The 18496-nt window shown below is 29.6% G+C and overlaps 1 protein-coding gene across 1 annotated transcript in view; it reads right to left on the bottom strand.

The window, feature by feature from the left end:
- The window catches only part of LOC127699864 (homeobox protein Hox-D11a-like), a 36658-nt gene extending 25303 nt beyond the window's left edge, over positions 1-11355 (bottom strand). The window contains exon 1 of the mRNA XM_052203272.1: positions 10666-11355. Coding sequence (XP_052059232.1) covers positions 10666-11125 — 460 coding nt within the window. The 5' untranslated portion in view covers positions 11126-11355. The remainder of the gene's footprint in view (positions 1-10665) is intronic.
- Positions 11356-18496: the final 7141 nt, after the last annotated feature.

The raw sequence follows: 18496 nt of genomic DNA, 5'->3' as shown, positions 1-18496 counted from the left end.
TGCTTTTATTATTATTGTCTTATTGTATAGGGTTTAAACTGTACTGTAAGGTATTTAATGGAATATTTTTTGGTGTTATTAAAATTACTATTGGCAATTTATAAGCATCAGATGTTATGATTTGCCTAGTTGCCAATTCGTTTGGCATGAGGTAGGTTCAAATGTATTCTTAAGTTTTCTGTTCGATAGAAGCTCTAGATTATTTGAAAACATAATCCATTATTTTGTTCTAATAAAAAAAAAGTAAAAATTTGATTACAGTTAAAACGTCTAAAAACTTACAATATCAAAACATGCAAACATTGCAGCTTTATAATAAAGACATTCCAAACGACAGAAGACTGACAGCTTTTTCAATGACTTAATACTAGCATTTGCCAGAATTATGTGAGATGTGTGTTTTCAATAAACCATTCTCCTCTTTTGAAAATCAATTTAAAATTTAGCGAGCACGTGCACTATTAGGCCAAACCTTACGACTAGTTATATAATAATAAAAATAAAAAAATCATCCAAAATGTCTTCTTTGAAACAAATAGTTGACCGAACAGTGGCTAATGACAGAAGATCTTTCGGAGTCCTCTAGCAGTGACATGGACTAGTAGTCTACTGTTTGTAGCAAACTAAAACAATGAAAGCATTTTTATTAAGGATACATTTCGGCTTTTGGGGTAACATCTTCACACAAACAAACACATAAAAAACCTCATTTCGGGTTTGTGGTCACATCTACACACACAAAAAAAACAATCGAATTAATAGTCATAGACATTTTAAAAGACAAAGAAAGCGTAACCGATTTATCAAAATTGCATTTTATATATTTGCTACTTATTATAATAACGAATGAACTCCAATATGACTCAAAAGGAAATCTTCAAAGTGAATCTTCCATTAAAGAAGATTTTTATCGTAAAAATGGCTACTAAGTGAAAGGTAGATTATGAAGAAGCAATAGAATAAAGGATTTGTTATATTGATATTTTGTAATAAATCATTAATAGATAATGTAAGTTTTAATGCAGAACGGAAGTTTTTCACTTTATTTAACGTGACAATAAACTTTTGTTTCAAGGGTATACCATCTTAGATATAGAACCATGTTAAGTTGATATACAAAAAAAATATACTAACTTGAATAGCCCAAGTATATATTAGACCATGAGTTGGCTGATGACCCACTGACCCTGCATACCAGAAACTTCTCTTAAATCGCAAAGGAAAAAATCCTTCACTATATTGACTATAAGGCAGTTAAAATATTTTAAAATATTCTTATCAATTGCTAAGGTAAAAAGAGTGTGTTGACGTGAATTGAAGCGACTGCACCTTTAGCGCTCCTTTATTTCCGTATAGAATCGTGTCCCTTTTTCTATATACTCACATATCCTTCCTTTTTAAAATTAATCATGATTCAATTTATATGCAACAAATAAAAATATTTTTTTTTATGTCATTCATTTCATCTTAACATTTTCTTTTGACGGATGTAAATTTCAAGATGTTATCATGTTCTTTCCGTAAATGATTCTGTCAAAGCCTTTGTATCTTCTATCAGTTATATGATTATTGTTGCCACCAACGGAGGGCGATAGACTAAACGTCATTTAAAAAGTCAAATAGGTTTAATATCTGCCGAAGTCATTAGGTGGTGATTTAAGGACAAACGTATACGGATTTCAGAAATTTAAAGCCAAGCATAACAATTAAAATGTTATAATGTTATAATCTTAAATTTGTAATCAATGGTTTAGTTTTTATTCAAAATCCATTTAAGTTTAAAAAAAAAGAAAATATGAGTAATTCTTTTATCGGAAATGAAAAAGTGTTAAAATTTTTCGCATTCAGAAGAAAGAAATAAAACACATGAAAGAGACAGTCATGAATTACAACACATATGATACTGACACCAATAATTCTTTTGTCAAATTTACAAATAAAGTAATTGATTTTTTTGTAAACTGGCTTCTAAATTAGTGCAAGAAAAACTGAGCAATAATATTGGGTACAGAACTACAATATTTCCAGGTTGGGATCTTGTTTTCTTTTCGAATCTGCTTCGTAAAATGGAACTTCATACTTAAATATATAATTGAAAATAACTTTAGCAGAAAATACGCTTCCAATGCTGTACAAATATTATCATTTGATAGGAAAAGTAGGAAAATGTGAAAAAACATGAAATGAAAAATAAGTAACAAATTGTTGGTCAGCACTATGCGAAAAAAAAAAACACATTTACGACCATTATCGGACATTCTGGATATAGTCAACTCGTTAACGGACCAATATTTTCCCATGGTACACATGTGTAATTAAATTGTCTTAACTTTAAGCAGTAGAGCATGGTGTTACCATGACATTTTATTAAAATGTATTCGGGTTCAATCCAAGATGGTACAGTGTTGCTTTGGAAATAACATCGTGCACTTCTGTGACATTTCATTGCAGAACCAACTGAGAGAGATAGTTATCCTGTCGAAGTATTTGTGTACAATCATATAACATGCATGATTTTGGTCGGGTTGTTGTCTCTTTGATATATTCCCCATTTCCATTCTCAATTTTATGATCCATCTCTACTTCATATTGACCATCTGTTGATTATTGACAATGAAATCTCGTTCGGTGTTACCTCGAGAAAGTGTAGCTAGATCTTGAATAAGATTATTGGTTTTCTATATTGTATTTTTAAACTCAGAGTACTATAATGTGAATGTCTGGATATAACACAAAATCAAATTTGAAAATTTTTTGCCAATTTCATACATTGTTTTATTCCTTTACAGTTTATTTTTCTTTTCGAGCTTGGTCATAATGATATACAGAAATTTGTGACTCTTAATATGCCTGTGATATTGGTCGCCGGATGATAAACAATCAATACCAATAAGAGATTTGAATTTGTTAATCACAATTATATACTCAATTGAAAGTTAAAAATAAATGATACATGGAAAGCTTGAATGATACAAACAAACTTTGAATCGATGTTTGTGAAACAAATCATTAAAACAAACATATAATAAGATTATGTCTGTTTATATAACTTTACAGTGTTCTATTTCTTAGGGTTATATGCATTGTTAACAATAGAAATCATGAGTATGAACTAAAATGACCACCTCTGATGTTAGATTGGATCATATCCCAGTATGAAAGGTTAAATAAATATATACAGATATAAAGTGCCTAGAAAATCAACCTAACAATGTTAGAGAAGATCTGATTCTCTACTTCCTGCCCGACCGGGGCTGGAACCTGTACAGTCGGGGAGGAAGTCTCATGTCCAGTGCTCTAGATATAATATATATATATATATATACAACTCGTCTAAACATCAACCCAACAATGTTAGATCTGTAAATTTGCTTTCGCAAATTTTTGTTCTTCCCTCGCCGGGATTCGAACTCATGCTACTGGTCCGAGTACACAGTTATTTCGTAGTGCATTTCTTTTAGACAATAAATGAAAATAAAAAAAATCCCACCTGCGCTTTCTCAATAATATTTTTACAGTGTGTTGTACTACTTTTGGGACAAATTATATCAAAATTATAGAAAACTTCATCGGCTCTAACTCAAAATATGGACAATTCTATGTTAAGGGGGTCTTGAAATCTTTTGACAGCTTCCGAAGTGCTAATTTTTAACCTTTTTCAGCTGGACCAAATCACTACTTTACTTTACAATTCATGACCCAAATTTTTTTACAGTGTAATTTCATCCCCCTACTTGCTATTTGAGGCATAAAACATGAAGGAATACATTTGGAAGGGGTACTAAAAAAATTGGCAAGCAACACACTGTCCACACTAGGGACTTTATTCGTTATCGTGACACCAAATCGCCTGCACTGTATCCGACATATATATTGTTAAATAGTTTTTGTAAAACACATCTGCTACTTGACTCTAATACTGACATATTTTGTGCATATTATGTGAGAGCAGTAATTTAAGTATATGAAACTAAATTTAATTTTCAATTTATATATCAAATTGTATTAACACCTTGAATGAACTGAAAAGCATTTCTGATGCTGAATAATTGGTAATTCTGAGTTCGATAAGAAATCCACACCGACTTTCTAACTGTCTACATTTCTAAGTGGTTTCATTTTCCAGGTGGACCCTATCAAAGGTCGGAATCTTTTGAACATTTTATTTTGTGATAATTTATCAGATCAATTGACAATAAAACTGACCACAGGGCTGTAGACAGATATCCATATGTTATGATGTGTTTCAATATTAACTGGTTTGGACAGATTAGTTGTATATTATTTAGCTTTAATTGTTATTTGTTTATAATTGATATAGTTTACAGCTCATTGATGAGGTTTACATGCAGAATTACAAGTTGATTTGAATTTGGTTTCTGTAGTGAATTTCCTTGATGACAAAAATTTTATCAGTTTTAGTTTAGTTTAGTTTTTATTTTATTTTGTTATTCGATGTTTGTGTGTAAAACATCCTAACGTGAAAAAACACATAAGCTGAATAAGAAATCACCTTTGAAACGATCGCAATAGGTTCAGCGCCCTCTATCCACTAATGTTTCTCGTTAATGGAGTGATCGTAGTGAACGGAATATATGGGACTGGATAATTCGGGTTACTATAGTCAGTAAAGAATTTGATAAAAGTAGATATTGGGTATACGTAATAAGACAAACATAACCAATACAATAAAAGTATTATACATGTCTTTTTATATATTGACATATTTTCAGTAATAATTTCTTATCTAGGGAAACTCGCACTTATATCAATTAGTTGTAATAGTACATCTAATGTAAGGGCTAGAGATATGCATACATAGAACAAATCAAAAAGGAGTCAATTAAAAAAACAGCAAACATGGAACAATATAAAAAATGAAACATCAAATGAAACGGTTTCAGATTTGAATACTTGTTCATACTGATATAGGTTAAACGGAAGCAAAAAAGTGATAGCATCTCCTGTAAACCAATATTTACAAAGAGGTTTCAAATCTTTACTTATTTTATCGCATATGCATTTTATTGGCGTTCAACACCACGCAATTACCTTAAAACAGTCAAGTACCACAATGAATATCTTTGTTTTTTTTTTTAAAACGAATGTTACAGAAATTAAAGGGAAACACTCGTAAAGACAGATGCTGTACTTTAAATATTTTATAAAGTTGTCATTCGTTACTCATTGATTTACATTTAGGATCAATTTAAATTATACAAAAATGATCTAATAACACAATATTAATGGAGTCATGAAATTTTCATATTCCAATTATTATAACCTTCTAATATTTATGTTTGTTTTACACATATGGGTTTAAACTGTTTGGTTCTATTGGTATTGTGTATAGAATTCTAGTAAACATTATACAGATGAGAAAATCTAATATATCGCGGTATGATATATTACTTGTGTTTTTAGACTATAGTTGAAACTATATAGCGCGCATCAGTATAAAGTCTGAAAACCCCCGAAACCCGATAAAGCAAGAGTCTATTACCAACAAACAAACAAAACAAAAACAGACCTACAATAAAGGTGTTATTTTAAATGTTCTTTGTGTCATAAAATTTAAAACACGAATTGCAACCATTGTTTTAGATGGGAGGAACCTGAACGCGTCATCGTTATTTCTCACATGTGACTGAAATATACACAAAATTCAGGCCCAACATTCTTGGTTTGTCTGATATGACAAGTTCTATTAAAGATAATAAGAAGTTATTGTACGCACACAGTTCTCCAATTGACCGACTACTCTATTTCTAGGTTATAATTTGACTTTAATACTGCAAAATCGTACCCGTTATATTAAGGTGGTTATGAAGCTATAACGTAACTTGTTATATTAAGGTGTTTATGGAGCTATAACGTAACTTGCCGTGTATCACTAGAATAACAGAAATTTCTGAGCACTTGAGTTCAGCCTCCCGGTTTTCAGTTAGGTATTTATTTCTCTTAGTAAGTATTGTGAACTATTTTGTTTTTTGTGCCACGTAATGATGGGAACATAAAATGTTACGTCATGTCGTCCTTGCGCGGTCAATCCGAAATCCAAAAAGTGTCAAGACATTTCTTACAGACTTTAGATACTGAGCTGATATTTGGTTTATAAGCTTATAAAAGTTACATACATTGAGTTCAAGCTTCTTACTAAAAGATATTAATGAAAATTTAACCTATCCGGACTTTATTCATTATGTCTACATTTCTTGTCTGGTGGTGAGATACAAATCAACTTCGCGTTTTGTTCCGGATGACCTACTTTTCATGGAGTCCTTCTGCCCTTCTAAAGGCGGAGGAATTCGTGTAGTCACACCAAATATAGTTTCTTTTGGCCAAGGCGTTGTCTGTTCTTGTGCCTCGCTTGTTCACCAAAAATATAACCAATAGAAAATCAGTGACAAATACAATAAAAGTATAACGCGTGTAGTAAATTTAACACATCTTTGATATAAAAATAAGGAGATGTGGTATGATTGCCAATGGGACACCTATCCACCAGAGTTCAAATAAAGAGGATGTAAACCTGTTTTGTTTTCAAAATATTTTCAAATGTACACATGCAAGTACACATGCTCTCAGATCAAATTTATTATGGTATGCAAACATTCCTGGTTCAGTTGCTACAGTGCAGCATATACTCATCTATTCGTTTCAGATAAGAAAATCGAATACATACACACGAATTATATATATACATTCTTGTGGTCAGTTATTATATATTTCACTTATAAATATGCAGTTTCCTAAGCATTTCAAAATCGTTTTAAGAAATATGCAAACGACCTCACTTCTAAACGCATTTATAACTGTGAAAAAAAATAGAAAACAGTAGCTTAAAGCGATAGCATCGATAGTGTCTGGTAATATATTATTAAATTATGACACATAGAACGATTAATAAAACAGCAACTTCGTTTCATCTTTGACAATTTCCTTACCATCACAACCAAAACACTGCACACAACCTAATACATAACACTAATCCATTTACTATGACAAAAAATAATAATAAATGTATAGTGTATGATAATGAACTGATGAATGCATGGGTGGTCCCCAAGTCATCGTATGACCCTAGAAAACATTTTGTCTCCGACTAAATAATAATACAGTGACAGTCACTGTAGCTTGTAGTCTATAAGAATTAAGATTCACTTGTTACTACTTGATTTACAATACATTTTTGAAACAGGTAGTTAGTTGTTTATATCAGCTGACCAACATAACTAGATTATTTAGATGCAAGGTGGTGAAATATCGATCTGACTATTTTCAGTTTGGGTTATAAAATTCAAGATTGAAATTAAATAAAATTATTCGACTCCAAATGCGTGCATTTGAACCAAGTTTTGATTTGATTGTCTTAACACCTTTGTTATCATCCTTCGGCTACTCGGTACATGTTATATTTAACATCATAGTTGTGGTTTTATAAATTTCATTATTAGGTTTTAATTTGTATTCATCTAAAACACTGAAATGTGAATCTGTTGTTACATCTCATTGTTCAGCTATAGTGTCTATGTTCAGTGTGGATTTCGTAATTAATTCAAACGACATTTTTTGTACATTAATTTTTCTTTTATGAGCTATACTAGCCCCATGTATCGAAAGTATAAAAAAGGAGAAAATGCAAACGGTATTTGCTTAATTTATTTTACACTTTTTTTCACTGTTTTGGTGGCAAAACCAGTAATCCAAATAGAGATATTCTTTAGCCTGTTTATAAAAAATGACTTCGAATGGTTTTATAACGTACCATAACCTCAAGTCAGAATATTGAAGATGTATTTGTTTAAGATATATCCTAAACTTATAATGTTAAGATAACTTAAGAACACGCAGTTGTACAACAATATTAGGGGTTGCAACATGTTATGTGTTGACATATTGAAAATCTCACTCTAGAAATATTATTTGAAAATAGAATCGACACTTACATACTCACAAATATTCATTTAATGACCGATAATATAATTGAATTATGATAAATGTACAAATTTATAAACAAAAATCTTCATAAAGAAAATCGCTATTTTTCTTTTCTTATTTAGGACTACCTTCACATCTTATTGTATAAGTTCCCGAATTAATTTGTATTAAAGCATTTTTTTTTACTATCCTTCTCGTTACATATTAGATTTCATTTATTAAATTACTGAGAAAAATAAATCACTTTTCACAAGAAAAGTCACTGGGAAGTGCAATTGGGTGTTGTTTAAGACATCAACATACTACTTTTTCCATCTTTGTAGCGTCGAATATTGCAAAGGTGAAGTTTTTCTAGAAAAAGTGACAAATTTGTTGTACAGTTTATTTTATTCTGATTACTATATAGCAGTAATTTACATTTTGACACTGTTACATATATTTAATGTTTGTAAGACTTATCTCTTCAAATCACTTTGGTGACATTAATTTACTTTATGGGAACATATACTCAAGAACGACAAAAGACTCTATAATATTTATTCAAAAAATATAATTCATATAATAATTCGACATTTCTATACTCGAAAAAAATTATTTATGAATACTAAAAATTTAAACGTTATGCGAATCTCTCTCCACTTAACAGCACTTTCTATCTTAAATGGACTGAAATACATTTGTAAGATGAAAAACAGGAAAATGTAGCTTTAAACAGACAATTTACATTCATAAACATTGTCATAAATTATGGTTATATCTTTAACATGCAAATTATACTAGTTTTAGAGAATATTTATTAAAAATCGACCCACACTTCTGCAGATATATAGATATCATTTCTGTCGCGACATGATTAGTAAATAAATTACTATATAACCAAAATGTATGACACCATCTGAGAGTAACTCGCATAAATAAAACAATTTTCCCATAACTAACACATGTGATCGCTGGGGCGTTATATTTTTATTTTTGTAAATGCATTCTGTTACCTTAACCTTCGATGGGGAAAATTTGAAATAAAGAAACATTTACAATTTAGTCAATCATACTATGATTTGAGTATTATATTCGATACATTTAAACTCGTTCATTTGACCATTGTGTACGCTTAATTTTCTTTCGTCAACACATTTATATATTTTCTTCACTTGAAATGTTTATCCGGGTTGAAGAAGTATAATGTATATGTGATAATGGATTTTGTGTAAATGGTGATTGAAATGTATCTTTATAATCATTAATCAATAATCTTTCAGACATTGAAAAATTCTATTTCATATTTCGAAGTAATGATTATGATGTCAGTAAATGTTGCATTAAAGGTATTAATGAGATGTACACGTTCAGAAGTTCACTAACTTAAGTTATTTTATGTTTATATTATATAAATTGTAATACTAGTATCTAAAACTGTACCTCCTCAGTCAAATAGATAGAAGGGGAAAATAAAAATACTCATTATATATTTATATATACACCTCTTTCTTCTTTTTTTTTTATGTTCTGTATTGTTATATAATTGATTGTAATGATTAATGATTGTTCTTTGTGTGTTGATGACAATCCATATTTTGGATTTTATATCAATAAAATCTTTGACTTTGACTTAATGTTATAGCAAAATTAAGAGAAAACATTTCTGAGAGAAGTATTGACGCCAAACAAAATTTGTTTTTTATAAGAACGATTTATTTGTTTTGGAATATTTTTCATGCTTAGCCAGGACGTGAACTCGGACAATAAAACGAAAAACTGTTAAACTTTGATAAAAAGAAAAGATTGTTGCTAAAAAGGGACTAGACTTTTTCTTAATGAACTTCTTTTATTGTTTTGATGACGTTATATGAACAAAATATTTTTCTGGAAGGCCCCTTGCTTACATATCCTGCGATAATTGTATTACAAACTTTTTCACTCATTTTTGCACTTTAAAAGGATTATTTAAAATGCTCTGTTATATTAATGATTTTCAAACCACACGAACAAGTTAATAATACATAATATTTCAATTCTGAAAACGTTTCGACAATTGTTTTAGTTTAAAAAATTATGATGATACTAATAAAAATGGGAAATACACAATATTATATTTTTATTATTTCATAACCGTTCAATCACTGACATATTTATTTCTTTTAAATTGCTTTTATTTTTACATTAAATTTTACAGGCATAAAAATTGTATAGATTCAAATTGCTATATTTCATTAGTTTTTTTGTGTGTAAAAAAAAATTATCAAGAACATGTAGGAGTTATATTAATGAAAATATGAAAAAGATGAATAAAAAGAAGCGATTTGTGGGTCATTACAGGCTTGTCATTAATGTTTTCAAAATTTGTGGTTAGCATAAATGACGTTGAATCTACATTTGTTAATATATTTTGATTTATTACAAATGTTAGGAAATTACTATGTAATGACATTGAGAATACTAAGCACTTAACATTGTTGATAACATTTTAAAACAAAGAGTATCTTAAGGTACAAGGTACCAAAACAATGGAGGTATCTCAGTTGATCCATCATCACTAGATACCTGAAACGATGATAGTTGTAAGTATGTTGAAAACTTAAAAATGTCCATAAACAAACTTTGATTGTTTCTAATGAATTAAGAATAGTGAGTTGATATTTTGAAAATTTTAAAATGGTCCATAAATAAATTCTAATAATAGAATAGCTATTTGGTGAGTTCTGATAATAAATCATGGTGTCTTACCTCTTTGGCAGAAAGTTGAGTAAGCTGACATTGAAGTAGCTTTATTGAGGTCTAAAGCATCGGGCCCCCTCCATGAATTATCTAATACATTTAGTCGTTGATGACTGCTACAACTGCAAGATATGGCACAGCAGCTTCTTTGAGAATCGTCCCTTGGGGTGTCATTGTCCCCTCGAATATTTGAACTTTTATATAGTAAATTCTCATATCCGGTTTTCATTAATGAATTATTATCCCTTGGGGACATACCTTCAGATGTCGTTGGGGTACACAGTTTCCAGTCTGTATTTGCATGCTGCTTTGCTGTTTCCGAGGGCAAGGAATACACTGATCCAGGTGTGAAATACCCCGAATGGGGCCAAGTTCCATACATGTGAGGATAGTTTCTATCACAGTTAGCACCATCGGCATACGAGGGTATATGCCACCCACGAAAGGCATACGGATTCATAGCCGCCATCCAGAAATGTTTCTTTGCTGTTTTCTTAAACTCACTTATTTCTCAGTTAATAACTCGTTCTAATATAAGATACACAAAACAATTTCATCAACGTTACTCTACGGTATGTCTTAAGGTATACTATTTCATCAGTTGAGATGTTTATGGCGTTGACAAGTATTCTATCTTATTAAGTATCCAGTTCTGTTTTTGCGACAGTGCCTATTAAAATAATACTACACATCGATAGCTTGCTATCTAGATATTGATTGGTTAGCTGTAACAACAGGCGGACGATATAAAGACATACATGACCTCCCGCGAGGTCAACTGACAGTTATCGTCGCTACGGAACAGTGACTGCCTTCGTTCGCTCGCGCATAAAATTTTCTACAAATAAAACATAGATAAATGTAATAAACAAAGCAAACATTCATTTGCTATTTCTTTGTTTTTCTAACATAAATCACTAATTTGATTATTATAAAGTTTAATGCAGATTTGTGGACCACCTACAATGGATAATAGACAAATGGTAATCTTTTTTTTTATATCTATAAACTTTCAGAGAAATAATAATAACAAAACATTGAATAATTGACATAAAATTCTTATCCGATGATAATTTTCATATGTATTCTGTGTATTCCTTACCTTTTTAAATTTTTTGTTTTAAATTCTTTTGAACATATTTTGGTAATTAATTTGAAAACTAAAGGTGGATCATAACTTTACTCTTTTATATTATGATGAATTTGTTGGAAATAAATTATTTACTATGAAAATTCTTTGAAGAATTAGGCACACAGAACTTTTTAAATTAATCTGATTTGAATGATATTAAACTAAATAAAAAATTCAATCACGATAAAAGAAATATAAAAATTAGATTTTAACAGCCATTATTAAAACTGACGTTTACAGCTAAAACATGGAGTTTTTATTCGAAATTGATGACACATTATTCATTTGGGCTTGTTTAAAGCCAATAAATTAGTTCGAACAATATTGATCAAATATAAATAAAATAATTGCTATGAAATTTAGCATATAAACTGTAAACGATGTTCAATCGAAATGAAGGAATAAAATCTATATAAAATACCGATATATGTTCTATACTTAAACAAAAATAGTGTACACATATATTTAAAGATACATTAAATATAAAAAATCACAATATAGTGCAATTACACTGGTATATATTTTATATATTTTATCTTAATATGCAAACTCAACAGTCGTTAAACGTCACTATCTGGAGTTGTTGATAAAATAAATAGCGATTAATAAGTAAAACAAAATATCATAACGTAAAATAATAATAAGGAAATCCAGTTTTTAAATATATCAATTAGTAAAATATCCTTTATATTATATCATTTTAAAATTAAAACATGAAAAATGTAAGAGGTAGTTAATATCTTTGATTGTTTATTTTTCAAATATATTTCTATATTATTATCAGGTTATTTATTATACATTAATATGTTTTACGAAATACATATCATTTTGTCTCATGTTGCCGAAAGTAGCCAAACCGTATAACTGAGGAAAATCAATGCAGATTTGTTTTTGTTAATTAATTAAAAACTTTATTTTCAAATAGTAGAAAAGTATACCATAATTTCAACATTGAAACATTAATAACTTAGTTTTGTTGAATTGCTGATGACATTCTAAAATTATATTATGTATATATAAATTGTATATAAAAGAAGATATTGATACACTAAGAAAATATTAAGATATTGTAAAAGTATTGATAGACTAAAGAATATCAAGTTATATTTTAAAATCCAAGCCTTTGTTTAGAAAGTAAATTATATTCAAATATACCGTCAACTTATCTAAACTAATTCAACGACATTTCATGTATTTATTTAATAACAAATATCTATACTATTTTCCATTGAATGGAATAACTTGAGGTGAACACGTAAGATTTCCAAGAAATAATCATCGAAATTTCAAATGAGCTTCTAATACAAAAATTAAACGATAACGAAACTGATTTGATTCACCACATGTACATTTCTGAACATTAAAATAAGTGATTAAACAAGATCGAAGTTATTCAAATTTGAAGATATACACAACGATTTATAAAACAATGAACAAATAAATAGTTTATAATATTAGTATTTATTTTTTTTTCTAAATCTTTCGTTGAAGTTAAATTAAGTATATCTTAAAATTCTCTAAACAATTACAAAATGACATACAGCAAAAAAAAACGAGTTAATAAGCCCTGGCAAAAATCCATGTTTAAAATGTTTAACTTCTAATTAATAAAAAGAATGTTTGCAAACCAAACGAAAGAGTACGTACCTTTCTATAACTGAATATACTTAGCAAAGCATATCTGTCCTATCTAAAAATGTAAATAGATATTATATTACTTTTATATTTTGATTTTATGAGGAATTTAGTTTTATGCAAATCCAGAAAGAAATCTCATGCTAATTGTGGAACAAACTTTGACCATTACTGTCAACTTAAATGAAGAAAACATAATGAATGCCATACCTTTATAGATAAGGAAGATGAATTCTACAATCTGTTTTATGGAATATAGAAAGTTTTTGCGTTTAGTAATAATTATTTATCACACATATAGTACATATAAAACACAAACAGTTTACAATTTATTCATATTTACTATACCATGCTTATAACATCTTAATTTTCTGTTTTTATGATAATGTCGTTGTCATTTTAAATGCTGTAAATTGATGTTTTACTCCAGTGTAGTGTCTTATACTCAAATTAATTATTATTTCAAGTGTTTTCTTTCGTCTGACACTTCTCTTGACGTAAGCAGAATGAACAGCAAAGTCAAAAAGAAAATTACACATGGAAAATGAAATCATAGCAAAGGATTCCGTAGGCCGTAGGAACAAAAAATTTTAACAGCTAGTAAAATGTATTATCTTAAACATTTTCAGTTGTATAGGGACATGCTAATTATTTTGAAAATATGTTGGTGCAAACTGGTAATTTCTTATTCGTTGTAAAGGATTGAGGAAATTGCACAAACAAAAGTATTTCCCCATGAAGAAAAAAAAAACAAAAGCTAAAATTTCTAATAAAATGAATAAAAATATTATCGGAACGCCAAAATTTCAACTGAAATTCTTGATTCAAATACCAGCAACAAAAATGTTAAACTGACATGATGTAAATTCTATTATACTTTCTTATTGATCTAGTCATTTAAAATATAATTGAAATATGTAAACAAAACAATAACTATTCTCAAAGATTTTTGATGTGTCATCAAACATATTATTATATTCTTGAAAATACATATCTCCAGCCAGTTTAACTGGTATTCAAAATAAACAAAATAGTTTATTTTAAATTAAAAGTCAGGCAGACGAGGTTTTATCCCCACTCATACTGAAATACACAACTTATTAATTGAATAGGGGACAAAACACAACGCTGTCTTCAAAAGATAAATATTTTGATTGTTTTCACCAATAACGGTTATTATTTTTTATTAAACAAGACACATTTAATATAATTAAAGTTCATGTTCAAAGTCAAAAGGATTTTTTTTGTAATGGAAATTTATAACAGAAGCCGATTGATTTTGGAAAGATTATTTTAATGTTCATATATATATATATATATATGTACTTCTGATATTTCCAGTTGACCGAAAAATACGAAAACTTGTGTTCATAAGTCGTTTATGGTGCATCAGCTTATCTTTTTATCTGATAAATATGTTTTTTTTTTAATCTTTTTTAAAAATAAGAGGCAACAATAGTTTACCGATGTAGAAATCTCGTAAAACCATTTTGAATATGAATTTTCTATGTTGTGCTGGGTAGACTGTTGTTTGTCTTGTCGTCGTTTTTGTTTTGTTTTGCCATGGCGTTGTCGGTTTGTTTTTGACTTATGAGTTTACATATCCCTTGGTGTCTTCCGCCTCTTTCTTTCAGGGGCTGATAATATGGATAGAATGATTTTTAGTCAGATATTCAAGAAATTATAATTGTTTTGCTTCTTATTTTAATAAAGCACATGGAATGTCTGTCAAACAATTTAACCACACAGTAACATCTTTATACATTTAAATTTTACACGAAACCCACAATCGGATTATATACTTGCTAGTATAAGATACTCCAGTGTCTAAATTTCATTATTTTTTTTCAGATTGATTAATGCTGTTGCTCCTTTTTTTCGCAAAGTAAATGGAATTTCTGTCTGTCAGGCAAAATCAACACATATCTGCATATCTTGCAATTATATCATAACATTCTTTCCATTTTTCATTCGTTATTGAACTGTTTCATTATCGACATCACATTAATGTACGTTGTTCGAATACATCACTCTTTTAAATTCAGATGAATGTTTCTTCAATTTAAGTAAATTAATATTAAAGTACTGTTCTTTTGAATAAAAGTCTTTTTTTTCCACTGTTTAACTTTATATCTAGTGGTAGTGTCTTTTCTTAATATGTTTGTCAATAAAATAGGAAGTGTTTCGGTTTGGAGGATCCTTCCATTATAATCGGTCAGCAAAATTTTAAAAGACTTTTTTGTGCTTATTCACAATGATCTCACGAGAACTTCTGTTAGGTATATCCAACAACTTTAACTTAATGAATGCATAGTATAATCAAAACAATAAGTCGCGAACGACAATTAACATCATGGCATAAAGAACCTAAAACAAAACCACAAACAAAACACAAACACCAAAGATTGAGCAGATCAACCTCCAACAAAAGTCGAAGTGAACTCTTGCTCCTGAAGCACTTCCCGTTCAACAAGCGGTATCACCCAAAGTTATCATGTTAAGTATAAAACCTGTCACTTTTGGTAAAGTAGGAAATAAAGAACAACAAGAATGTGGCTACGATATCCAAAACGCTCAACTAATTAAATGACTCCACTGTTGCCATTGGATTCTTGCTGAAATAGCTTTCTTGCATGCTAGCAGCAGCCCTTGTCGTAAAAGAAGTTATTCCACTTTCAATTCTCATCTGTAAGTCAAGATATAAAGCCAACCTAAGTAATAACTTTAACTATTGAGTTCTGAGCTTTGAGTTCAATGTGATAAATGCGGCCAAAAACATCCCAAACCGATAACTTATTAGTGAAAAGAAATTTGCTATTTATTTGTATTGTGGTCCTGTCATGTGATGTTGTCCTTTTGGTGTTGTGTTTGACGTTGCCATAAAAGCGGGAGGTTTGGCACAGTTTTAGTTTGTAACCCGGGTTTGTTTTTATCTCTATCGATTTATGAGTTTCGAACAGCGGTATACTACTGTTGCCTTTATCTATGTATTTAGGCAACGTTAGTTTACCGATCTATAAATCTCACAAATCGGTTAATAGACAAACTAAGGTAACAAACAAAATCTGAGTGAATCGCAAGAACTCCAGAAGGATCGAGTCCGGGTAGGTCGACAGAGTAACCGTCTCCTGCTATTCGTGCATCACCCACCATGTGAATCCACACTCAGTAAAATATCACAATCAGGAATAGGACACACTCGGTTGCATAAAAGGTATAAAAACAAAAATACCGAACTCCAGTGAAATTTCAAAACGGAAAGTCCCTTAACAATTGGCAAAATCAAAACCTCAAACACATCAAACGAATGGAAAACAACTGTCATGTTCCTGACTTGGTACAGGCATTTCCTTATGTAGATGTTGGATTAAACCTGGTTTTAAAGCTAGCTAAACCTCTCACTTGTATGACAGTGGCATAAAATTCCATTATATTGCATTACAGACTAGACAATTCTGGTATCTAAAGATCCATGACTGCGAAAACATATCGCTAGTGAGCTGAAGCACAGATATATCGTATCGGTCAATCAATTTGTGATTGTGATCGTACAACCTATGTAGTAACGATTTCAGTCGTTCTTCCTCATAACTCTGTTGGGGCAGCTTTTTCTAAGGAATAGACCCGTATAAATGAAGTCCTCATATATAGTGTGCACGAGCGTTACGTATCAATTGAGATATGTAAACGGACGTATAAATAGCGGATGTAACGTTCAAAAATAACATTGAAAATACAATATAAGATATAAAACGTTTTACTATACTTGGGGAATAATCGTGTTTGAAGTTTGCTTTAAACGAAGTTAGGAACAAGTCTATGAGAACAACAGCACAGTTGGTGCTTATTTGAAAACCAATGGAAACAATTTTGTTATAATTCAAAAAATTAAGTATCTTTATGATCTCATTTTAAAGAACTTTTTGTCAGAAACTGTAAATTTTTGCAAAATGTTTATTTCTCCGTTGATAATTTTTTATAAAACAATTTGCCTGTACCAAGTCAGGAATATGACAGTTGTTTTCCATTTGTTTGATGTGTTTGAAATTTTGATTTTGCCATTTGATTAGGGACTTTCCGTTTTGAATTTTCCACGGAGTTCGGTATTTTTGTTATTTTACTTTTTGCTTTCAAAATGTCAAGTTAGGAATGAGAAATACTTGTGTAAAGAAAAGATAACTCAAGGGTGTACCGTAGCTTACGAGTCGAAATAAAGCACAGCAGGGATAAGGTGTAAAAAGATGCGAGGAACTACAGCTAGCTTGATGCATAGTTTGTCTTTTTTGGAAAATGTATTTCTTAACAGCGATACACAAAACCAAATATTGAAAACACGGTATCAACCACCGAAGAGCAAATTGTTCCAAATAACACATGTAAGCGATGCCAAATCAATCTAATTAATTATCTATACCTTTAAATGATGAAGAACAAAAACGACACATTGATCAAGGTTTCAAAAGTTCACATGACCAACATATTATTACTTAAGAATACCGGTTAACATATCTTAAATTACAAAGTTTGTCTTTTAAATGGAAAGAGATGAATAACTCAACTATGATAAATTATGATCATTTGTTAAAAACGAAATTAAGGAACAATTTTACCTACATTAGTTTCATAATAACGATACACTGTTCTTTTAATTAATTATTTTACATTCATGTATTTTTTAAATTATTCAAACATAAAAAAACAATCCTCATTTAATAATTACAGCCTGTTTTAGTGGGGGGTAAAACCTATTAAAAGGGTAGCAAAACATTTTCCATGTCTTTTTAACATTCGTTCTAAATCGTAGATTATATGATACATTCTTATATTTATTGTCAAATTACAAATTATGCAGTTATATCAAAACTGAATTTATAAAATCTCTTGATCAAAATGACTAAAAGTGCTGAAATATAGCCGACACTGTTGATAAATAAGATGCCTTGTATTCTTGAATAAAATTTGATGTTTAATATTTTTGGACGTTTTGCTTTTCAAATTAGTAATATTAATAGTCTTTTATTCAGGAACCATACAGCTTATATGATATACATATACAAATATAATAGCATCAGT

The sequence above is a fragment of the Mytilus californianus genome, unplaced genomic scaffold (genome assembly GCF_021869535.1).
Source record: "Mytilus californianus isolate M0D057914Y unplaced genomic scaffold, xbMytCali1.0.p SCAF_42, whole genome shotgun sequence".
NCBI classification, from domain to species: domain Eukaryota; kingdom Metazoa; phylum Mollusca; class Bivalvia; order Mytilida; family Mytilidae; genus Mytilus; species Mytilus californianus.
This window is presented reverse-complemented; position numbering and strand designations above follow the sequence as displayed.